At 60.1% G+C, this 23,350-nt stretch overlaps 1 protein-coding gene across 1 annotated transcript in view; it reads left to right on the forward strand.

Moving 5' to 3' along the window:
- FLNA (filamin A) overlaps nucleotides 1-23,350 on the forward strand; it is a 52,121-nt gene that overhangs the window by 400 nt on the left and 28,371 nt on the right. Inside the window, 18 exon segments of the mRNA XM_051968013.1 lie at nucleotides 5,217-5,721; nucleotides 12,436-12,684; nucleotides 13,081-13,178; nucleotides 13,529-13,676; nucleotides 14,095-14,213; nucleotides 14,399-14,476; nucleotides 14,572-14,734; nucleotides 15,390-15,590; nucleotides 16,410-16,547; nucleotides 18,166-18,289; nucleotides 18,759-18,895; nucleotides 19,309-19,502; nucleotides 20,124-20,237; nucleotides 20,323-20,466; nucleotides 21,535-21,658; nucleotides 22,062-22,222; nucleotides 22,533-22,623; nucleotides 22,864-23,033. Of these exon segments, the coding sequence (XP_051823973.1) occupies nucleotides 5,310-5,721; nucleotides 12,436-12,684; nucleotides 13,081-13,178; nucleotides 13,529-13,676; nucleotides 14,095-14,213; nucleotides 14,399-14,476; nucleotides 14,572-14,734; nucleotides 15,390-15,590; nucleotides 16,410-16,547; nucleotides 18,166-18,289; nucleotides 18,759-18,895; nucleotides 19,309-19,502; nucleotides 20,124-20,237; nucleotides 20,323-20,466; nucleotides 21,535-21,658; nucleotides 22,062-22,222; nucleotides 22,533-22,623; nucleotides 22,864-23,033 (2,865 nt within the window). The 5' untranslated portion in view covers nucleotides 5,217-5,309.

Here is a 23,350-nt window from a genome sequence, read left to right on the forward strand (position 1 = left end):
GGGCTTCTCCACCCTGGGCCTGCCCAGTCCCATCTAAGGCGCGCCCCCCTCCCCACCGTAACCCCTTTTCTAGACACCGCCGGTGCTCCTGGTCTGGACAGCCCCTATGCTGGGCAGAGCCGGGGTGGGGGGTGGGGAGCGAGGAAAGGGCAGGAGCCGCTGAGCGGGCGGAGGGAAGGAAGAAGAAAGCGGCGGGAGAGCGATGTGCCAGGGGCTCCAGGGGGTGACTGCCCCTCCACTTGGGAACTGCCGGGATTCGCGCGATCAGGGTGGGGCGAGAGACGATTCCGGCTCAGTGTGCGCGTATGTGACAGACAGACAGACAGGGAGAGGAAGGGAACAAGGGAGAGGGAGACAGAGGAGAGGAAAGGAGAGGAAGGGAGGGAGGGAGGGAGAGGAAAAGAGGAGGGAGGGAGAGGAAGAGAGGGAGGGAGAGGGAAAGAAGGAGGGAGAGGGAAAGAGACAGAGGGAGAGAGAGAGGAAGGGAGGGAGAGGGAAAGAGACAGGGAGAGGGAAAGAGAGGAAGAGAGGAGAGAGAGAGAGGAAGGGAGGGAGAGGGAAAGAGAGAGGGAGAAAGGGAGGGAGAGGGAAAGAGACAGAAGAAGAGAGACAGGGAGAGGAAGGGAGAGAGAGGAGAGAAATGCAGAGAAGGGGAGAGGAGGGGAGAGAGACACAAGAGGAAGAGAGCAGAGACAGGGACAGACAGAAAGAAAGAGGGACAGAGGGAGAGGAAGAGGGAAAGAGGGAGGGAGAGAGGAGGGGAGGGAAAGGAGAGAGACAGAGAGAGGGAGGGAGGGAAAGGAGAGAGAGAGGGAGGGAAGGAAGGAGGAGGGGAGGGAAGGATGGATGGAGGGAGGGAGGGAAGGAGGAAAGGAAGGAGGGAGGGAGGGAGGGAGGAAAGGAAGAGAGGAAAAGGAAGAGGGAGAGAGATTTTAGATCACCGTATGGGGGAGGGAGCAAGGGAGTGGAAGACTCCAAGTCAGTGTATGGAAGACGGCAGATCACTGAGGGCTGAGGGGGTGGGGTGGGGGTCCTAACCACTTGGTAGCCACACGTTGGGGAAATGAAGTGGTTGGGAGCCCCGGCAGATACCTGGGGGAGCACGGAGCCTCCTTGGCCAGGCCGGGCCGCGCCCCTTGTCCCACAGCTCCACCGCGGCCGTTCCCCAGAGTGTGGCCGGGGCGTCTGGGAGGGGTGTGGGCCGCCACGGGGAGGGGCCTCCTGGCTGATCCCGACCGGTCCCGGCTTTTAAGCGAACGCCCCCAAGTCCTCGGCTCCCCCGTTAGGCACACGGCCTCAAACAGGAGGTGCTCGCGGCCCTGGTGGTGGATGGGGGAGGCCCCGCCCCGGCTGCCCGACCGTTCCCTGCCCGTCCCCACCGCCTTTCGGGCTCCCCGCTTCTCCACTTGCGGAGGGGCTGCCGGCCCCAGCCCAGGGCTGAGGCCACACCGGGGGCCGCCTCCTCACTCCCGGCGTCGGGCCCAGGAAGGGAGAGGGAGGGAAAGGAGCCCCCGTGGCCTTCACGCTGGCCCCGAGACTCTGCGCCAGTGGCCCGGCCAGGGGAGCCGGTGGGGGGGGGCCGCGCGCCAAGAGAGGGGCGTGGGGCTGAGGCCATGTCTGACTCCTCAGCCTCATTCCAAATAAGGGAAAATATGAAAGGGCTGGATTTCGGCTTCCTGGGACAGGGAGCTTCTGAGGCGTGGGATGGGGCGTCCCCTAGCGTCCAGACACCCGCATCGCAATCTCAAGGCGAATGCGGGAGAATCCCAACATCCCTAGCGCTGGAGGGACAGTGGAGGCTAGTTCCTCGCCCCCTTCTTTTTACGGATGACCCGGGGGCTGAGGGTTTGAAAGCAAAGCCACTCGCCAGCGAGTGCCAGAGCGAGGGCTCCCATAGAAACCGAGTCTTCTCGCCGCCCGCCCGGCCCCAAAGTGAGACAGCCAAGAAGAGCTGGCTCCGCTGGCCCGCTCGGGGAGCAGCCCTCCTGGGTTCGGGGAGAGGCCCTGGAAAGCAGAATGCCTGAGGTTAGCCGCCCCCTCCTCAAACAGGAGGGGAGGGATTAACCCTCTCCCTCAGAAGAGCTCCTTCCCTGGGGGCTCGGATCCCCGCCTGGATTTGTGGGCGCCCACTGCGGAGGGTCAGGGGTCACGACTGAATGGAGGAAAGAGATGGGAGCGGAGCCAGAAGCCGCCCCCTCCCCAGAGGGGCACGAAAAAGACCAGGGAGACTGAAATAAACTCGAAGGGTCCTGGTATGAGAACAGGCCAGTTGGGAATTAAAAATAGGCCTCGGGCAATTCATAAAGTGAGCCAAGTGAGAGTTGACCGTATTTGGAGAGGCCACGCTTCAGAGACCACCCGGGGCCTCCTCCTGCCTGCCCCCCCTTCGTTGGGAAAGGAGAGGGGGGAGGGGAGGGGAGAGGAGGGGGGAAGTTGGGAAGAGGCCAGGCCTGACGCAGGATTTCCTGGCAGATGGATCAATGATGGGGCTTAAGGTTCATTCAGTGAGTGAGCTGGCGCTGGTCTGGGGCGAGCTGAAGATGAGGGAACCCAGGCGCATTTGGGGGACAGAGATGGGGCAGCCGGGAGGTGCAGCTCAGTGCCTCGCTCCTCATATAGAAGGAACCCCCCCCCAACCCTGGAGCGCCAAGCACTTTGGTTCTAACTGTTCCCATCCTTCCTTCAGTCTTTCTCTTCCTCCTCCCATCCCTTCTGTCACCTCTTGAATTCCCTTCTTTGTCTCCTGACCCTTTCCTTTTCCTTCTCTCCCTTTCTAATTTTGACCTCCCTTCCCTCAGCTCCCCCAGACCCTTTCTTCCTCCTAGTTTCCTTGTCTCATCTCACTTCTGTGGCCCTTCCTCTTCCTTCTCCTTCTAGCCCTGACCTGCCTTCCCTGTACCCTTGACCCCTTCTAGCCCTGACTTGTTTTCCCTGTACTGTTGACCCCTTCTAGCCCTGACCTTCCCCGTACCCTTGACCCCTTCTAGCCCTGACCTGCCTTTCCTGTACCCTTGACCCCTTGTAGCCCTGACCTCCCTCACTGCCCCACCCCTTCCTCTTTTCTCCCCTTCTAGCCCTGACCTCCCTTCCCCCACCCTTTGGGCATAGCCTCCCTTGGCTCCCCTCTTCCCCTCTCAGCTTTCTCTCCTTCCCTCTGTCTCTCTCTGTCTCCCCCTCCCTCTCTCTCTTTCTCGCTCCCCATTCTGTCTCTGCCTCTCTCAATCTCTCCCCTCTGTCTCTCCCTCTCTCCTTCCCTCCCTTCTTTTCTCCCTCCCTCCCTGGTTTTTTCTCCCTCTCCCCCATCCCTTCTCTCTGGCTTTTTCTCTGTCTGTCTCCCTCTCTCTCCCCCTCCCTCATTCCCTCCCTCTGTCTCTCCCCCTTCTGTCTCTGTCTCTCTTTCCCATCCACCGCCTGCCCTTTGCAGACTTCCTCCAGTTCTTTTTTGACTTGGTATTTCCCCAAAAAATGGTAGCCACCAACTGGGATAAAGTAATGGCTTTTTTCCTAGTTTGGCCAATAGGGATCAGCGGCCACGATCTCTGGTGATGTGACTCGGTTCCCCCCGAGTTGGGCGTGGTCCTCCCCATTTCCTCCTCGGGGTTTGGATTTGGCTGGCTGGTGACTGCAACTCTTAAGGGTGGGGTGAGGCAGCCAGCCTCTCACAAAGACTGGGCCTGTGGGGTCCACTGAGGCTGGGAGGGAGAAGGCCTTGGAATCTGGGCCCCGGGGCTCCACTTCACTGGGCCTTGGGGCACTGAGGCAGAGCATCCGGCTCTCCGGGAGTCTTCCTGGGCTTTGCCCCTGAAGTCTGGGAATCTCAACTGCCCAGGAAGTAAAATGGAGCTAAATAAACCAGGCCTGCCTGTTTCCTCATGCGGCTGTGAAGGGGTTTGCAGACCTACCCCACCCCCACCCCCCACCCCATCCCTTTGGGCTCCCTCCCTCTCCCATGGAAGACTGCTTTCTGGGAGGATGCTGAGAAGTGGAGGAGGGGCAGATTTCTAGAACCTGGGAGTGCCCCTGGGGGTGCAAGGCTGGCTGGGAACGGCAGGGTGAGGCGGGGGCCCAGACTAGGGCCTGAGAGCCTAGAACAGACCGATTCCTCGGAAATCTAAGTAGCCCCCTTTCTAGTCAAGCCTCTGGAGGGGGAGGGAGGGAGATGGCCTGATCTTTCCTGATCTGGAGATGGGGAGCAGCATTTTCCCAGGGGGAGACTGAAGGAGAAGTGCCCTTCACTCCTTGGGCGCCCCTTCCCTCTTCGGGGGGTCAGAAGAGAAGGGAAAGGTCAGCAGATCTCCCCCCGCTTCTTTCTTTGGCCAGATAGGGAGTGGTCCCGTCGGGGTGGCGGAAGGTAAGAGGGCCGGATCCACCATCTTTCTGGGGAGACAAGGAAGGCGCTGGGGAAGATGTCTGTGGGGAGGGGAGGGCGGGGATCCGAGATCTTCCCCGGGGAGCGCTTTAGTGGCCCACGGGAGCTTTCCTCCCTTTAACAGATGGAGAAACTGAGCCTCTCCATCTTGGAGCGTAAAGGAAAGCTTTGACTGCCCGGGTCTCTGATGACGGCAGGCCCCGGTGTCAGAGAAACCGCGAACGTGAGTGGGAGCGGAGGGGAAGGGGAAAGCTTTGCCGACGGGGATCCCGGCTGGTGAGGGCCAACCGCTAGCCCTGAGAGCCCAGCCACCGCCGGGGTGACCGTGCGCCGGTCCGTTCCGTTGGAAGACGCGGGGGCAGGGAGGGGTGAACGAGCTTCCTCAGACTCAGTCCACCCGTAAAATGCTTGGTCATTAGGGGTGGGGTTTGGACGAGGGGCCCGAAGAAGCGGGAGGTGGGGTCGGGAAGGGAAAGCTCCCCCTCCTCGGCGCCCCCCTCCCCCATCTAAGCCCCCGGACCGCGAAACGGGATGCGTTTAAAGCGCCTGCAGGGGAAAGCTGAGCTCGGGCTGAGCTTGGGAATGAAATTGGGGCGGCTGAGGTGGGGGCGGGGGCCGAATGAAAAGCATGTCCGAGGTTCTGTGCTGGGTGGAGTGGGGAATAGGGGCCTGCAGGGAAGAGGGGAAAGGGGGGTGGAGGAAGAGGGGAAGAAGGGTGGAGGGGCGGTCCCAGCCCCCTCATCCCCTTCCCTCCGCCCCTTTCTCCCTCTCGGCCCGCCCCCGCCCCTTCCCATTTAAAGGGCCGGATCGCTCAGCCACCCCACGGCCGTGTCTTTTTCCCCCCCAGCTCGTCTGGCTCTAGGTGCCTGCGTCTTTAATTAAGGAGGGCCGCCCCCTCGCCGGGCTCCAGCACCGCCCCCAGCCTCTGCAGGCTTTCAAAATGAGTAGCTCCCACCCGCGGCCCGGCCACAGCCACAGCCCCAGCAGCGCGGCTTCGGCAGCGGTAGCGGGCGGCGGCGGCGGCGGCGGCGGAGACAAGGACAAGGACAAGGACGCCGAGATGCCGGCCACCGAGAAGGACCTGGCCGAGGATGCGCCCTGGAAGAAGATCCAGCAGAACACGTTCACGCGCTGGTGCAACGAGCACCTCAAGTGCGTGAGCAAGCGCATCGGCAACCTGCAGACCGACCTGAGCGACGGGCTGCGGCTGATCGCGCTGCTCGAGGTGCTCAGCCAGAAGAAGATGCACCGCAAGCACAACCAGCGGCCCACCTTCCGCCAGATGCAGCTGGAGAACGTGTCCGTGGCGCTCGAGTTCCTGGACCGCGAGAGCATCAAGCTCGTGTCCATCGGTGAGCGGCGGGGGCAGCGCGGGCGCGGGTGGGGCGGGCCCGAGCGGGACACCGCGGGCGCGGGTGGGGCGGGACCGGGTGGGACACCGCGGGCTGCGCAGCGCGGGCGCGGGTGGGACGGGACCGGGCGGGGCATCGCGGGCGCGGGTGGGGCGGGACCGGGTGGGACACCGCGGGCTGCGCAGCGCGGGCGCGGGTGGGACGGGACCGGGCGGGGCACCGCGGGCTGGGCATCCGAGGCGCGGGCCGGGTTCTAAACCCTCCTCGGGGGACCCCTCGGAACTGTGACTCAGCCAATGTCAGACCTTGCCCACACATGTTCCCCGGGCCTGGCATGAACCAAAGCAACGGTGCCAAGGCCCACAGCTGGTCTAACCTGTTGGAGTGCGGGACCCAGGATGTCACCCCCAGCTAGTTCTCTGCCCCTCCCCGGAGTTCCGTTAAAGGGCTGAGCCATCGGCGGAGGGAGGGGGAAGGGAGGGGGGAGCCGTTTCCACATTTGTGTCTTGGGGTTTTTGGCTGCTCCCTAAACAAAGGAGGAGCCCGGCGGGAGCCCGCCGCTTCTCTGGAGCCGGAGGAATGCTGCTGGGGCTGTTAACTGTTTGTGGAGCGGAAGCGTCTGGTGGGCTGGGGCTTCTGCCGGGGCGTTGCCCCAGGCTGGATCCCGGGCCTCGGCCCCCTCCCCCCAGCCCGTCATCTAGCACCTTTCTGCGGGTGAAGGGCTGGGCGCTTCCTGGGTAGGGGTGGGTGTGGCAGAGGCAGAGGCAGAGCCGCCAGTCCAGGGAGGGACTTCCCCGGCAGTTGAGCCAAACTGTTGCTTCCCGGCCCTCAGTTAGTGGGCAGCTGGGCCTCGGCCGCTTGTCCTGGGGCTAAAGAGAAAATGCCCTGGGTTGGGCCCTGCCCGGCCAGGAGCCTGGCACCTTCTTTGTGGGCATTGTACAAGGACGATGTGCTTCTCCCGCCCTCCCGGGCCTGGAACTCCTTCCCTCTCCAGCTCGCACTCTCCATCCTTCTGTTCCTTGAAGGAGCTGTCCCTAGAAGCTCTCCCACATTTCCTCCGGCCCGAGCTTTCCCGAGAGCCCTCAGCCAACTTTCTCTGTTGCCTCTCTTTCGCCCACACTCCCGCTCCCGACTTGTATTCCTGCATTTTCCCCTTCTCCCCAGAGCAAGCCCTGCTAGGGGCCTTCCGGCCGGAGCTTGGATGAGAGCTGACTTGTGTGGGGAGGTCCTGGGGAAAGGCGGGCTAGAAGTCTCAACAGAGGGAGCTCCCATGCAGCCTGGGAAGGAGGGGGCCAGAGTAGAGTGAGTAATCATGGAAGGTGTTCTGGGATAGGGGAGCTAAGCATGGAGTCATGGATTGGGATTTCAGACTAGCAGGAGGGGGAGAGAAGGATTCACACTAGCAGGATGTGGAAGGCTGGTACGCCCAGGGGTGGCCTAGCAGTGTTCTGGGTGAGGCTGGGCACAGCTAATGAAGGAACAGGAGGAAGTATGCCCAGGGGTTGCAGTAAGGACCTCACTAATAGGGAAGGGACTCCACTCCACTCCCCCCTCCCCCCACTTTGTGTGGTGAGCAGCCTGTGTGGGACAGCTCCGGCTCTCCCCACAGTTCCCAGCTCCTACCTCTGAGAAAGCACGAGAAATCTGGCTAGGAATGGAGGGGAGGGAGAACAAAGGTGGGCCCGGTGCCTGGAAGGAGAAGCACCCGGCAAATGTCTGGGGGAGAGTGTCAGCTGCCCAGTCCGTTTGACGCGATGCATGGAGGCAGATTCTGATTCACTATTCATCTCATCCAATCCTGTCCTTTGCAGATAGGGAAACTGAGGCTGTGGGAGACATGGGCCTTGCGGGAGATCCAGCTGCAGGCCAGCCCCGGGGCTTGCTTTAGTTCCCCTCCCTGCTCAGGAGGTCATGGCTCCAGCGGCCTGCAGCTGGCGTTGCCCGCCCCCACATCGCCCCAGAATTCCTTTTTCTCCAGTCTGGCGGCTCTCAGTCACCTTGTCCTCTGTCTCGGAGTGCGCTGCCCCCTCTTCCCCCGCGCTGCCCCCTCTCCCCCTCCCGCTGCCCCGACAGCCCAGCCACTCTTGTGGCTCTGGGAGCCCGGCGGGGTTGGGTACCAGGCCCCACCCTGTTTCCTGTGTCGAGGGGGGAAGGGAACGGATTGGTAAGAGCCGGCCCAGCACCCGCCCCGCTCGTCCATCTCCGTTTCGGTTGCTCCGGGCCAGTCTTGGCTCAGCACCCCGGGGAGCTTGCTGGGCCTGGAAGGCCTCCCCTCCCCCAGCCTTTGGAGGTCTGGGGCCTTTGGGCTTTCCTCCAGAACAAGCAGCTTGGGATGACTTCCCTCCCCGGAAAGCTCCGCTTTCGGGAATGTTTCGGTCCTGGCCCGGGCCCGGCTTTTCCAGGAGCCGTCCCCTCGCCCCTTCCTTCCCCCACACGCTGCCCTCCGCTGCAAGGAGGCTGAATTTTCGGGGGCAGGAAGGGACTGACTCACCTCCCCCCCCCCCCACCTCCTCCCCCATTGTATCTGGGCTCTGGAGGGGGTGGGGCCGTTGTGCCCTGAAGTTAGGGAAGAAGGGAGGGTGGGTGGAGAGAGAGTGGGTAGATGGAGGAAGGAAGGCAGGATATGGGAGGGGAGGTGGGCCCTGCCCCACTAGGGGGGTTTGCTCTTCCTTCTCCCGCCCCTGATTCCTAGAGCTTTGCCCATATAAGGCTAAAAAATGTTGGAAAGCGGTGTGATTAGCAGGCTGGGGCCCAGCGGCGCAGGGGGAGGGGTGTGTCACCCCAGCAGAGGGGGGCGGGGCCCAGCTGGGAGATGGGGGGAGAGGGGAGGGCCGGGCCGGGCCTGGGCCTGAGCTGGTAGCAGGCCGTGGGAAAGGCCCCTTGGGGAAGGGCCCGGGGGCCTTAGGATAAGCTGCAGGGGACAGTTGGCTAAACTCTAGCTGCTGTGGCAGTCCAAGGAAGCCTCAGTGTCAGATGGGCGCCCGGGGCAGGCCCCTTCCTTTCTGGGGGGCCTCCATCTTCCCTTTTGCACCTCTGCTGTGGAAGGAGAGAAAAACACTGTCAGATACCCTACACACAGACACACACGCACACACACGCACACACACAAACACGCACGCACAGACACACACACACACACATGACCATTGTTGTGACTGGAAACCGAAGGTGTGTCCCGCCACTCCCTGAGATAGGGCCTCTCAGGGAAGTTGTGGCAGCCTCCCCTGTGTGTGCCTTCTGACCCCAGCCTTCCTCGGTGCTCTTTGCCCGCCTGGCTTTGGCAGGTACAGCCCACTGGCCCAGCAGAAGGTGTGGTAGAAGAGGCGCCAGCTTGAGCTCTCGCCAGTGCCAGCTGGGGGCCTGGCAGATCTTGTTTATGTTTGGCGTTCTAGCTAACACTGACTAGTCTTATCTCCCCTCCCCTCCCCTCCCAATCAACTCCTTTGAAATAGGTGAGAAGGAATCACAGGGAGAGGGTTGAATTTGAAAAGCGGGAGAAACCACAGGGCAGCCATGAGGGCAAGTGTTTCCTTGGCCCTCTTTGAGCTTTTCTCCCCGGGAGAACCTCCTTGCTTTCTGTGCTAGTGAGAGCTTCCAGATAGCAGTGGGCAGGAGTGGGGGGGCCGCACCCCTGAGTCAGGTTTGGGCATGTTAAAGGTTCCGTTGCTTCTGGGGAACAGGCTGGCAAGGGCCGGGGAAGGGAAGGGGCAGCAAACTCTAGGGCTGGAGAAGAATGAACTAAGTGCTAAGTGCCTGGGATGGAATGGAAACGATCCTGATTTAGGAGGCCTAGAACCTGACTTGTAGGCCAGGCCTGCCTCAGTGTGACCTCTGGGCCTGGATTCTGGCCCCAGGCCTGCCTCCGTGTGACCTCAGGCACCTTCCTCTGTGAGCCTGGTTTAGCGCATGTGTAAACAAGGAGCCCGAGGTGCTCTCCGAGGTCTGGCCAGCCCCGATATTCTGTGAGCCCCTTATATGGAGAAGTCTGCCTCCAGACTTTGCCTTCTCTCCCGCTTGGTACCCTCCCCACCCCCAGTCCAGCTGACTCAGAAGACAAACATTCTTCCTGCATATTTGTTTTTTTGGACTGGAAAGGAATCTCCCAGATAGGAGCCGGAGGATCCAGCCCCTTCTCGGATGGGCCCGGGGAGGTGTCCCGGGATCCGATCTGCTGAGCTCTGTACAAAAGGATCTTTAGGCATTGGGCAAAGTTGGCACCGTCTTTGCCTCCGTGGAAGTCCTTTTGGGGTTCCTGGCGGGTAGGCCGAGGGACTCCCCTCAAGATGGAAGCGACGGTCAGGTTTCAGCTGGCCTACCTTGGAGGGCTCGGCCTCGGAAGGGTCTCCTGGGTAGGAAGGGTAAGGCTAGGTGATCCGAGCTCCTTCGGGCCCCCACCCACCCACAGTCCCCTTTCTTGTCCCGTGAAAGCATGGAAATGTGTTGGCAGACTCGGGGTTGCATTTCATCCGCTCCTCACGTCACAAATGGGCACATGGAGGTCCACAGAGATGGGAAGTTTCGGGGGCAGCAAGGGCTGCTAGGGCAAGAATCGCAGAAACTTCTGGGACCATCTAGTCTTTTCAGCCCAACCTCTGGGCACCAGAAGGTCCCGACTCCAGCCTGCCTGACGCGTGGCTGCCCACCTCCGTGCCGGCACCGGCCCGCGAGGGAGGAGGCCCAGAGGCGGTGGCCCGTTTCTCTTGGAGACCGTTGGGTATTTGTCGTATGAAGCCTAAACGGAGCTCCCGTTATTCCTCCCGCTTCGGCCCCGTGGGGTGTGTGTAAGCCACAACGTGAGGTCCCTTTTCCAGTTTTCCTCGGCTTTTTAACTTTTCTCCTCAGCTCTGCTGCTCATTCCTTTCCTAGGCCGATCCCCCCCCCCCCAACCCCCTGTTGCAGGCCCGGCTCGGCTCTGTAGGGCAAGGCCCCCTGAAAGGCGGGTATGTGTGTATGGGGGGGGAGGGGGGGCTGCTTGTTCCCCAAGGCCAGCTGAGAGCTCTGCCGATTGGGGCGCAGGAGGTTGCCGTGGTGATCGGGGTGGCTGCCGGCCAGGCCTTTCGGGTGGGTCTCGGAATATCCTGGACCGTTTCCCCGGGCCGGCCGGGCCTGCCAGGTTTTACTGGGCCTGTTCCTTCTCTTGGCTTTCGGCCCGTCATTCGGTCCGGCCTCTGCGCTTTGGGGCTGGTCTTTTGGCTTCGGTCCCCCCGGATCGGAGATTTTATCATGCGGCGGTGCGTTCTTCCCCGAGTTCTTTGGGGTGAACTCCGATCGGCACCATTCCTTTTACTCTCTGCCCCGCTTCATTTCCTCCCTCTGGCCTCACAGGCCCTGCGATGGGAGAGACAGTGTCTAATCTATTTTTGCCTGGGCCTGGGGAGCCCAAAATAGAGCAGCAGGGAGGGAACCAGTTCTTGGCAGCTTCTGCTTCTTCTTGTTCCCTCCCCGAGGCTGGAAGGGGCTTGTTCTAGGGGCTCTCGAGCTCTCCAGGGCAAGAGGGCCCGTTCCTGGCCCCTACCTGGGAAAGTCTCCCCTTTCCAGTGGAATGGCTTCATCTCGCCCCATTCCCGACTTGGGCCGGCGCCATCTTGGTTCAACAGCAGAGCCGGAGCCTGCACTGAAGGGGGCGGGGATGGGACCAAGAAGGGATCTGGAGCCTCTGTGCTAATAGTCCACCCGCTCCCCCCGCCTTGCCTGTGGTGGGAAAGGTGGGGGATGAAACTCAATGGTTTGAGTTCTCAAGGCCGCAGACCCGAGTCTGCGACGTTGCCAGGACCCGAAGGTGTTGCGGGCCACGTTCCGCTGCCTTCTGGGGTCTCCTTTTCCCCTTCCGTAAAATCAAGGGTCTGCGCTTCCCCGGAGGGGTCCCTTCTGGGGTGCTTTGTCTGGGCCTCTGGAATCTGGCCGTCTGGCTCCCGTCCCCCCGGGCCGAGGTGACTCGGGGCTCGTTAGCTGTGCCCGCGTAGTCTTTCCGCCCCCCTTCCCCCCTCCCCCCCCCCATCAATTTTTGCTGACTCTTGAGTTCTTTTATCTCGGCTCTGTTCCTCTACCTCTACGGCTGTGTGATCCGCCTGGCGGACCGCCGGCCAGCTCGCCGAGGATTTGGGGGATAGAGAGTGGGGGAGGGATCCCAGTTCCTTCCTGTGCACGGCCACAGCTCCTCTCCCTCCCCTTCCTCTCGCTTGATCCTTATAATGTTGCAAAGTGTTTTGTCCGGATGAGAAAATGGGGGCCCAGCAGTTACATGACTTGGATAGGATCACTTAGCTAGTGAGTGGCAAGGAAGATTTGAGCTCATTTTTCCCTAACTGCTGGCCTAGTGTTTCAGCCACTTCTCCCTTTCCAAGTCATGAGCCTTCCGGGCTAACTCTGGGGAGAGGCCGGGGTGCTGCCGAGTGCTAGAAGCTTTTTCAGGACCCGAGGTCCTGGCCGTCCTCCTCACCCCCCGGGAGACTTTTCCTGCCTCTGCCCTGGATGTTCCCCCCCTTCCTTCTGCTCTGGAGAGATCCCGCTCCTCCAGCCCTCAAGGGAAGGGACGGTGATTCCGTGCGTCTCCGGCACTTAGCCCAACACCCAGTTGGTGCTTAATTGGTGCTTATTGGCAGACCCTTGAGGGTTTTAGCCTCAAGCAGAGGCTCCCACAGCCCGGTGGCCATCCGGGGCTCGGCAGAGGCTGAGCAGACGTCTTTCTTCCCCCCCCCCCCCGTGCCCCTGTAGACAGCAAGGCCATTGTGGATGGCAACCTGAAGCTGATTTTGGGTCTGATCTGGACCCTGATCCTGCACTATTCCATCTCGATGCCGATGTGGGACGAGGAGGAGGATGAGGAAGCCAAGAAGCAGACGCCCAAGCAGCGGCTCCTGGGCTGGATCCAGAATAAGCTCCCTCAGCTGCCCATCACCAACTTCAGTCGGGATTGGCAGAGCGGCCGTGCCCTCGGTGCCCTCGTGGACAGCTGCGCTCCGGGTGAGAGCCGAGCCCCGCCCCCCCCCCCGCCCCGGCAGAGGCCAGACCCCCAGACCCTCGGTGCTGAGCAAGGAGGCCCCACCCCTCCCGGGACTCCTGCCGTTTTGGATTCGGCACAAGCTCATCCCTTGCCTGGATGCTCTTCTTCCTTGTCTCCACCTCGAAAGTCCTTTCCTCCCCTCGAGGCTCAACTCGACCCCCGCCTCTTGCAGAGGAGGCCTTGGCTGCCCCCCCCACCCAAACGGAACGTATTCCAAGGCGGGAGTTGATCTCCCCAGTGTCCGGCCCACGGTCCTCTGTTGGAGCTTCCCCGATGGCGAGCACGGATGGTCTGAGCTCCTGAGGACGGAGGGTGGATTGGCTTATTCCGCGGGCTTTCTCTCCCGTCTGCCGCAGGCCTGTGCCCCGACTGGGACTCCTGGGACGCCAGCAAGCCCGTGAACAACGCCAGAGAAGCCATGCAGCAGGCCGACGACTGGCTGGGCATCCCGCAGGTACGATCTTTGCCGATGTTTGTCTCTTCCCCGTTCCCGGAGAGCTAAGCGATTGGCCGAGCTAGAGCCGAGAAGGACCTCGGAGGCCGTCCGATCTAAACGTCTGATTTTCCGGGGGGGGGGGGGGGAATCGAGGTCCAGAGTAGGGAAGTAAGAGTTGGGAGGAATTTAACCATCGGTCCCGTGACTCCGGGCCAAGTGTCCTTTCCGCCGGGGTCCTCGTCCCAATTTCCCCCCCATGGGTCCCCAACTCTAGCTCCGGTTGTGAGTGGGGGTGGCTAGAAGCTTATGTCAAGTCGGTGTGGCCCCCGCCTCGCCCTGGCAGCAGTGACCCCTCCGATCTTCTGCAGGTGATCACTCCCGAGGAGATTGTGGACCCCAATGTTGATGAGCATTCGGTCATGACCTACCTGTCCCAGTTTCCCAAGGCCAAGCTGAAGCCTGGGGCCCCGCTGCGCCCCAAGCTCAACCCAAAGAAAGCCAGAGCCTATGGGCCGGGTGAGGAACCAGACAGAGGAGGGTGGTCTCTTGGGGAGGGTGGGAATTGGCACTTTGGCGGGGGGCGGAAGGGCACCTACGCTGAGGCGAACGGCTAAGGGGTCTAAGAAGGGAAGGCGAGTGCCAGCTGCGTAGGCAGGCCCAGACTTGGTTCTTGGTGCTGCCCTGCTCCTGTCCACCCCTTTTTTGCTGAAGGGGTCTGGGCAGTAGACAGCCGGCAGACACCGTCCCCAGAATCCCTAGGGAGACGGGTTGAGCCACTGGATTGGAGGGGGTGGGGGTGGGTAGGGGATCGGGCAAGGGCCTCCACAGGCTAGCGATGTGGGTCAGCGCGGAGCCCCTTCGCTCGGTCGTGACGCGGGGGAAGTCGGGAGCCCACCTTGTGCTGTCCTGACTTCACCCGCCGTCTCCCACGTAGGAATCGAGCCCACCGGCAATATGGTGAAGAAGCGGGCGGAGTTCACCGTGGAGACAATAAGTGCCGGCCAGGGGGAGGTCCTGGTGTACGTGGAGGATCCTGCTGGGCACCGGGAAGAGGTAGGTGCTGACCCTGTCCCTGCCCCCTCTGGGCTCGGGAGGGATGAGACTTGGAGACCCATGTGGGGAATAGAAGGGGTCCAGGGCCGGTCACCGGAGGGAAGATCGGCCCGAGAGAGCTGGGCGAGCGCCGTCCTGGCCTCGTGCCCGGCAAGGTGACCGAGACCCCTCGCCCCCCGTTACAGGCCAAGGTGATCGCCAACAATGACAAGAACCGCACTTTCTCTGTCTGGTACATCCCCGAGGTCACAGGGACGCACAAGGTGAGACGGAACCTTGGCCGGAGGACGGGAGGGAAGGTAGGGCTCTTCCAGCCTCGCTTCTTGACTCCAAATCTCCCCGCATCCCGCTCGTCTAGGTCACGGTTCTCTTTGCTGGCCAGCACATCGCCAAGAGCCCCTTTGAGGTGCATGTGGACAAGTCCCAGGGAGACTCCAGCAAGGTCACAGCCCAAGGCCCCGGCCTGGAACCCACCGGTAACATCGCCAACAAGACCACCTACTTTGAGATCTTCACCGCCGGTGAGGCTGACCTCCTTCCCATTCCCCGTCCCCGCCACCTTCCCCCTCCCAGAATCCCAGGGACCCGGAACCGGCCCCGCGAGCCGGTCACCAAGGTCGAGCCCTCGTTATACGGAGAAGGGCTTGGATGGCGTCTGATGCCAAACCCCTTGCTTTTTCCTCGGTGCCGTACCCTCACCTCTTCGCTAACCGCTCCTGCGGGAGATGAGCCTTAGTCTCGAGCTTAAAAAGAAGCCATCGCTAAAGCGGTTGTGAGCTAAGAGTACGGGCTGCCACATCCTGGCTTCCCCCGGTCTTGGGAGCACGTCCCCGGCCCTTCATAGCCCATGAGAGGCCAACACCCTCTTTGGACCGGGTCGGCTCTAAACTCCCATCCCTTGCCCCGATACGTGAAGCTTTGGCCCGCTTCAGGTCGGCAGATGTGAGCGCAGAGCACACGCCTCCGCTGTGAATTGCCCGCTCTCATCTTTTCAGAGATGGGAGAGACCCAAGGAAAATGAGGCCTTTCAGCTTGGGCCATTTGTCCTGAGTCCATGATTCTGGGCCAGGACCTGCCCCTCCCACTCTGGGAAGTGCCCATCCTGGATGGGGGTGGTATGGCAGAGTGAGGGAGCAGGGAGGGGGGCCGGATCCTCTAGTTCGGTCTCCCTGTCAGGTGCTGGCGTTGGAGAGGTGGAGGTAGTGATCCAAGATCCCACGGGGAAGAAGGGCACCGTGGAGCAGCAGCTGGAGGACAAGGGCAACAGCACGTACAGGTGTAGCTACAAGCCCACCCTGGAGGGAGTCTATACCATCTACGTCACCTTTGCCGGGGTACCCATTCCTCGGAGCCCGTACACCGTCACGGTTGGGCAAGGTGAGTTCCTCCGATGCATGTCGTGCTCCCCACGAGGCCGGTCACCCCCTGCCGGGGACCCCGGGAGACCGACCGCCATCCCGGGCACTGCTGCTCTGGCCGCCCTCATATCCCTCCTCCCCGACCCCCCATCCTGGAGAGGTTGGGACCATGGCGGGTGGGCCACGAGATCACTCTTCTTCTCCTCTTATTCACGGCTGCCTCGGGCCCCCCCCTCCCTCTTTCCCTCTCCTCTTTTCCGTCCATCGCCTGTCTTTTCACTGTTCTTGGCGAACTCGCTCTCCCTCCGTGGTTTGTTTCCTCTCTTCTGTCTGTCTCTTCATGCTTCCGTCTTCTCTGAAGACCTGGCTCCGGCTGCCTGGGAATCTCTGCTGAGCTCTGATCTCACCAAAGGGTGGACGGTACTTGAGCCCGCTTATTTCGGAGGGAGGGGGTGCTGTTGGAAGGAGTAGGGGAGGGCGGGGAGGGGGGAGGTCCCAGCACGTCACCACAGTATCCCAGCTCCGGTAGTGCCGTAAGAAGCCGGAACTCACACGCGCCACGAATTCCAGTCACCGCTAGCTTGGCTCGGTCACTCCCTTTGGCGGGGCCCCCCGTGCCGCGAGGGCATTGCACTCGACGATTGGTCGTTCTGGCACGGGATTACCACTCTCTCTTGCCCGATTCTTTGGGAAAAGAGGACCCCGGGCCCGGGTTTCGGCAGGCAAGAACGTAGCGTCAGAGCCGAGGCCTCGCCTTTGACCTTGGGCTACCTGGACTCGGGGTATCCTGGCTGTTCCTCCGGCTCTCCGAATAGCGAAACCTCCCTTCTCTCCCCAGCCTGCAACCCCAGCGCCTGCCGGGCCGTGGGCCGAGGTCTGCAGCCCAAAGGCGTTCGAGTGAAAGAGACGGCCGACTTCAAAGTCTACACCAAAGGCGCGGGCAGTGGCGAGCTCAAGGTCGTCGTGAAGGGTCCCAGTAAGTCCGGCGCCAGATTGGGGGTGGGGGGTATCGGGCTCGGGGGTTTGCACCGACGACGACCGGGAGACGTCATTCACGACAGAGAAGAACCTTGGGGTGAGCTTACTGGAGACTTGTTGAAGGAGCACAGGATGTTCAGGTTTAGCTTGGCATCCATCTCTCAGAGGTAGACGACAGGCATCGTGGGACATCAGAGTTATAGGACTTTTGGAAAGCTGTCACGTGGAAGACGCTGATTTTATTTGGTCTTAAAGGGCAGAGCCTTCCACGCTAGGGGCTCCCTCAGAGCCGATGGTGGCTCGCAGAGCCCACGCGAAAGGGAACGAGCTCCCATCACAGAAGTCCCTGTCACTGGGTAGCCGGGCCATTGTGGGGTGGGGCTGGGCCCATCTGGGGTAGAAGGCCTCAGGCCCCATTCAGGTGGGTGCTGAATTTCTGAAGCCCCTTTTCTGCCCCTGGATGGGCCCGGTCTCTCCTTTTATCCCCTCTCTCGGGACCAAGGGTGCACGTTTGCTGCGGCCGAGGCCGGGGAAACACCCCTGTCTTCCTCTGCCCGTTCCCTCTATCTTCAGCGACACGACAGCGTTCGGATGTTTTCTGCCTCCCCTCCCTGTAGTTGTGTTCTATTTGGATTGGAGGTTTACTTCCGGTCCTTCCCCTTGTTCTCCCCACCCCTGCTGGGAGCCAGAGTGGCTTCTGGTGAGTGGATGCTTCTGGTTGAAAGGACTGGTTTTTCAATCCTCGTCCCCTCCGCCTGGCACCGAGAGTGCCCTTTTGATCGATGACTTTGAATTAAGTGTCGTAGGAGGTCCCGGGGAAAGTAAGGTACCTCCTTGGCCCTCCCCCTGGAGTTTACGGTCACAGTGGGGGTAGGGGAAAGTCAGGACACCGACGTAGATAACCCAGGTCTCACGTCGCCTATGTCTACGTCTGAGAGACGCAAAGCCGTTTGCCATGTGAGGCTTGAAGTTGCTGTGGAAGGATTTCCTTGCCCAGAAAAATTGAGGCTACTTGACGAATGAGACAAAGATAGCTGGGGGTGTAAGGAAAGACCCCTCCCAGTATGTACAGATCTGGAGGGCAAAGTACAGTCTAGCTGGGCCACAATTGAAGGGGGGAGGACAGTATTAGGAAAGAAGGCCGTCGGGGCAGCTAGGTAGTACAGGGAAGAGAGCCCTGCCCCTGCAACTAGAGGAGCACCTGAGTTCAAACCTGGCCTTAACACTTCCTAGCTATGTGACCCTGAAAAAGTCACTTAACCCCAGTTGCCTCACAAAAGAAAAAAAAAAGGCTCCTACATATGTAGGGTATATATATACACACACACACACACACACACACACACACACACACACATACATACATACATACACACACACACACACACATACATAAAATAAGACGGCTGGGGCAGATTGGGGGGCAGATACTCAATGACAAGCAGTTTTATCAAAACATCTTCTGGAGGCATCCGAAATGGAAACCTCTGGAGAGCTAGTAAGAAGCCACTCTGCAATTTCCCAGCTATTACCTGGGGCCTCTTCAGGAGTCAACACTGGGAATTGGGCTTCTTGAAATCCTTTTTCACCCATACTCTTCTTCCTTCCCCCCAAAGAGGGTGAAGAACGGGTGAAACAGAAAGATCTCGGAGATGGCGTTTATGGCTTTGAGTATTATCCTCCCGTCCCCGGCAACTACACAGTCACCATCACCTGGGGTGGCCAGAACATCTCCCGGAGGTGAGGAAGGCTCCCTTTCAACTTCCAGTTGGGGGCGGGCCACTGACGTTTGAACAAAATGGAAACCAAGCCATAGGCCGGAAGCCCCACGGCCCAAGAAATGATCCCATATGCCACATGTAGAAATGTAGACGTCGTCTCCTTTGAGTTTTACTGTGACCCTTCGAATGAGGGAGCCGAAGTTTGGGATGACAGAGTGACTTGGCCCAGATTACAGAGCTAGCAAGTGTCAGAGGAGAGATCCCAAGCTAAAGTTTCCCGACTCAGAGATCAGCAGATGATCTTTTACACCTGACTGTGTCACGATTTCTGCCCTTGCCACCCGGTGGTGTGCCCCTTCCCTTCCTTGAGCTTCCTTGTCCTCTTCTCTGAAATAGTCTTCCCTTCTCAGCTAGGGGGATGGGAGGAGGGGTGGGGGAGGAATTCAGTGCTTTTCTCATAGTGGTGTGTATGTGTGTCCCCTCGATAGTCCCTTCGAAGTAAAGGTGGGCACGGAATGCGGCAACCAGAAGGTTCGGGCCTGGGGCCCCGGCCTGGAGGGCGGCGTGGTCGGCAAGTCGGCCGACTTCGTGGTCGAGGCCATCGGGGATGACGTTGGCACCCTGGGTATGTCGGAAGACACCTTCTTGGGGTGTGGGCAAAGAGGCCAGAAAATCACACGAAGACTCACGATGGCACGGTCTCCAGTCTAGCGGGGAAATCGGGCACACCGTATTTCTCTACTCAGTCCAATGATTTCCCAATGGAGCGTGCAGGGCCCAGTGCCAAGTTCAGAGAAAGGAGAGATGATTGGAGTCGGGGGGTGGGAGTGGGGGCTGAGGGAGGGGGCGGTGAAAGACACGGTTTCAGATCCCGGCTCACTCGCTCATTCTTGCGCAAAAGACCCGGGACTCTCAAAGGCCCCTCGGCATAGTGGGAACTCGGAAGTAGTCTGCCTCGGAAGGCCGTTTGGGAGAGAGGCAGATCCGCCGCTACTCCCTCCAGGCTCTCATTCAGTCGACTTGCTGTCAATCCCCCAGGATTCTCAGTGGAAGGCCCCTCACAGGCAAAGATTGAGTGTGATGACCGGGGTGATGGTTCCTGTGACGTGCGCTATTGGCCACAGGAGGCCGGGGAGTACGCGGTCCACGTGCTCTGCAACAATGAAGATATCAAACTCAGTCCGTTCATGGCTGACATCAAGACCGCCCCCAAGGACTTTTACCCAGAAAAGGTGAGGAAGGACTGGGCCCCGGGAAGATGCCCAAGGCCCGTGCCGGGGACCGACCTTGCCCTACAGCACGTGGGCATGGCCTGTGGCCTTTTGACTGCTGGGCTTCTCCTTCCTCATCGCCCCCACCTGAAAACGTGCATGTGACTCGATCGTTTGGTCCTTTCTGGGGCCTCGGAAGAGCTCGAAGCTAGAGGTGGGGGGGAGGGGGGCCTCGCTGCTTTGGAGAGAGTTCCAGACTGGTGGCCAAGCTCAGTGGTCAGCTAGCAGTGCTCTCGGGCTGCTCCAGTTGCCCTTTTTGGTTGTATTACCCCTTTCCCTTCAGGAGGGAAGCGCCGCTCCCTCTGGGTTACTACCGGGGCATAGGGAGCCCAGTACCAAGGAGGTGGGGTTGAGTTCGCCGAGCTTTACCCTACTGCGTGAGAAGGACAGATCTTGGCTTGCCTGACGTGGGCCTCCGAGGAGTGACTGGAGGTCCCTGGTTGGGTGGCTAGAGGAGACAGATTTCAGCGAGCCCCTCGTGACTTCCCAGAAGGCCACGTCCCTTACGCCCGCTGGCTGGCTCGGGGCTGGCCCGTCGGGGGCAGGGCCTCCGGGTCTGATGTCTCTGGGGCTTGGCTTTAGGTGAAAGCTCGAGGGCCGGGTCTGGAGAAGACCGGCGTGGCCATCAATAAGCCGGCCGAGTTCACCGTGGATGCCAAGAACGGGGGCAAGGCCCCTCTCAAAGTCCAAGTGCAGGTGAGATGGGGTTGAGAAGCATGGGGCTGCCGCAGGAGCCTCAAAACAGACTGGCTGAGCTCAGTTGCTTCTCCTCCCCTTTCAGGACAGCGAGGGCTTTCCTGTGGATGTCACCGTGAAAGACAATGGCAACAACACCTTCAGCTGCTCCTATGTCCCCAAGAAAGCAGTCAAGCACACGGCTATGATCTCTTGGGGAGGCGTCAACATCCCTAACAGCCCCTACCGGGTAAGGCTCCCTCCCCCCATCTCTGCACAGGCTGAAACTGGGAGCCTCAGCTGATGAAAAGAAACTAGGGAGGGTCACTGACTTGGCAAGATCATGCAGGGGACAGCTGTGTTGCGTCCCAAGAGTCTGAGTTTAGAGCCAGAAGCCCCTTCCTATCCAGGTATTTGAGCTGGGGTCCTCTCCCACTCTGCTCCTGCTCTGCTGTAGTTCCCATTTCACAGATGGGAAGTTCAGGCCCAGAAGACCAACAGTCTCCTCAGCTTTGTCTGTCAGTCTAGACGCTCCCAGCTGGAGCTCGCCAGTTCCTCTTGGGGCCGAGCCACTTGGGTTTTTTGTCTCGGCGGTGGCTACGTCACTGGTTCCCGTCGAGCTTGTGCCCATCCAGGAGCCTCACGCGCTCTGTTTTTTTCCCTCTGAGCCCCATTCCAAGGGAACCCTGTGAACATCAAGCTCTTACTTTGTGCCAGGTCTTTAATGGCAGTCTCCAGCCTTCCTCTTGGGGGTTGGCAATAAGCTAGAAGCAGATGAGTGAATGGAAGATAAACTGATGAGGGGGGAGTGCTCATCCCCAGGAGGGGGGTGAGGAGGCTTCCTTGGGAAGCATCAGCTGGGCCACAGGAAGACGGTTAAGGATTTAAAGGAGAGTAGCCTAGATGAAGAAGGTGCTTTCCTGCCTCTCTCTCTCTCTCTCTCTCTCTCTCTCTCTCCCTTCTCCCACCCCACGTCCACCTAGCTGCCCAAACAGTTTTCCTAAATAAGGAACGAACAAGCCTGACTCCTGCCCCTGGTTCAAAAACCCTCCATGAGTGGCTGTGTTCTGGAGACCACCGGCTTGGTGAAATTGGCAGTTCAGGCCCTTGGGGCACCTGTCTTCCAAGATTGATTTTCCCATGACTCTCCTCACCGACTCTATAATCTTAGTGTCTGGAGGACACGGGTCACCTCCCACCTTCATGTGTGCACAGGTGTTTCCCCCACCTGCCCCATGCATGGAGTGTGCCCCTATCTTTCTTCTTCCTCTCCTTCTTGGTCATCAGAATTGCTTATCTTCTCCCTCTGTCTTTGTAGGTAAATGTGGGAGCAGGAAGCCATCCTAATAAGGTAAAAGTCTACGGGCCAGGAGTGGCCAAGACTGGTCTCAAGGCCCACGAGCCAACCTACTTCACTGTGGACTGCACTGAAGCTGGGCAGGGTGAGTGAGCTTGGGGATGGGGTGGGAAAGTAGCTTGGAGGCTTGGAGGCTTGTCGGGGAGCTATCATAAGAAGGAAGTAGACGGGAGCAGGGTGGAGTACACGGACTAATTCCCCTTTGAAGATTTCCTTGTTCATCACGACGACGTTCAATTGGGTCTCCCGGGGACAAAAGTAAAGGGCCTGAGGGAATGCCACGAGAAGCTCCTCTTCTCCAAAGCTCCATATTTCCCTAGACCTGAGGGAAAGTAAGCCTGAAGGGAAAACCCTGGCTTCTGCCTCTGGCCCAGGTCACCAAACAAGAGGGAATTCAGAGATGCTTCTAGCGTGGCCTCGGTCTAACCGGAGGCCGGGGAACAGGGCTGGCCGATACCGTTCTGATCTTCGCCCTTGCCCCGTTCCAGGTGATGTCAGCATTGGCATCAAATGTGCCCCAGGAGTGGTGGGGCCAGCTGAGGCGGATATTGACTTTGACATCATTCGAAATGACAATGACACCTTCACAGTCAAGTACACCCCTCGGGGGGCAGGCAGCTATACCATCATGGTTCTGTTTGCCAACCAGGTAAGAGATACCAGCGGCCTCGAGCTCACATCTAAGCAGCCTTTCCAGATTTTCTCTCCCTCTTCCCTCTATCTGGCCCCACTCGTTGAATGTGTTCTTTTTTTTGCTCCTTTTGGAACTTTTTCGAATCTCCTCTCGCACCCCACCCCAAGTCAAACTCCAGCTCCAAACCAACCCTGCCCGACAAAGAGTGGCTGGTCACTTCTTTTTGCTTTCCTAAATCTGAACCTGTGGGTAGGGGAGGCGGAGACTTGGGGCCTCTGGAGACCCGGGGGAGCTTCTTACCACTCCGCGTCTTGTTCCTTTCTAGGCCACACCCACCAGCCCCATTCGAATCAAGGTGGACCCTGCCCACGATGCCAGCAAAGTGAAGGCCGAGGGCCCCGGACTGAGCAGGAATGGTGAGTGCCTGGAGTAGGCGGGATCTGGCCGTCGGAGGAAGGAAGGGCCCGTCCCACCGGTCTCTGCCTCCCGCCCCCTCGGCCGGCGTGTTTATCTTAGCTCGGCCAACGGGAAGGAACGGAAGGAGGGCAGCGCTGTGGCGGAAGAGGGAATTGTGTCCACGAGAATCCCATCTGAGGAATAGTACTAAGGGAGATGCAGCCGTCCTAGCCGGCCCATGACACTGCTTCTCTCATCAGGCGTGGAACTTGGCAAACCCACCCACTTCACTGTCAACGCCAAGCCGGCGGGAAAAGCCAAGCTGGATGTCCAGTTCACAGGCCCAGCCAAGGGAGAAGCTGTTCGGGATTTCGATGTCATCGATCACCATGACAACACTTACACCGTCAAATATGTCCCTTTGCAGCAGGTGAGCCCTGTGGTCTGGCCCGAGGGCCTCCGGGGCCCGGCTCTCGGTCCCGCCCTTAACCACGGGAAGGATGTGTCGCCAGACCGAATCCTAAGCAGTCGTTTAGTTGTTTTCAGATTTGCTTTTGGATTCCAAACTTGACCCATTTCAGCAAAGGTAAATGAGGACCGTAAGCAATGAATTGCCTAAGTGCTTAATTGAGTCCACTTATTAGGCGCTGTGCTGTGCACGGGGAAGTTCTAACAGAACAGTCCTTGACTGGGAGCCGAGACCCCCGAGAGTACGCGAGAAAGGAGCCCCTTGAGGGCTCCCTCCTC

This window comes from Antechinus flavipes, chromosome X, assembly GCF_016432865.1.
Source record: "Antechinus flavipes isolate AdamAnt ecotype Samford, QLD, Australia chromosome X, AdamAnt_v2, whole genome shotgun sequence".
Lineage (NCBI taxonomy): Eukaryota > Metazoa > Chordata > Mammalia > Dasyuromorphia > Dasyuridae > Antechinus > Antechinus flavipes.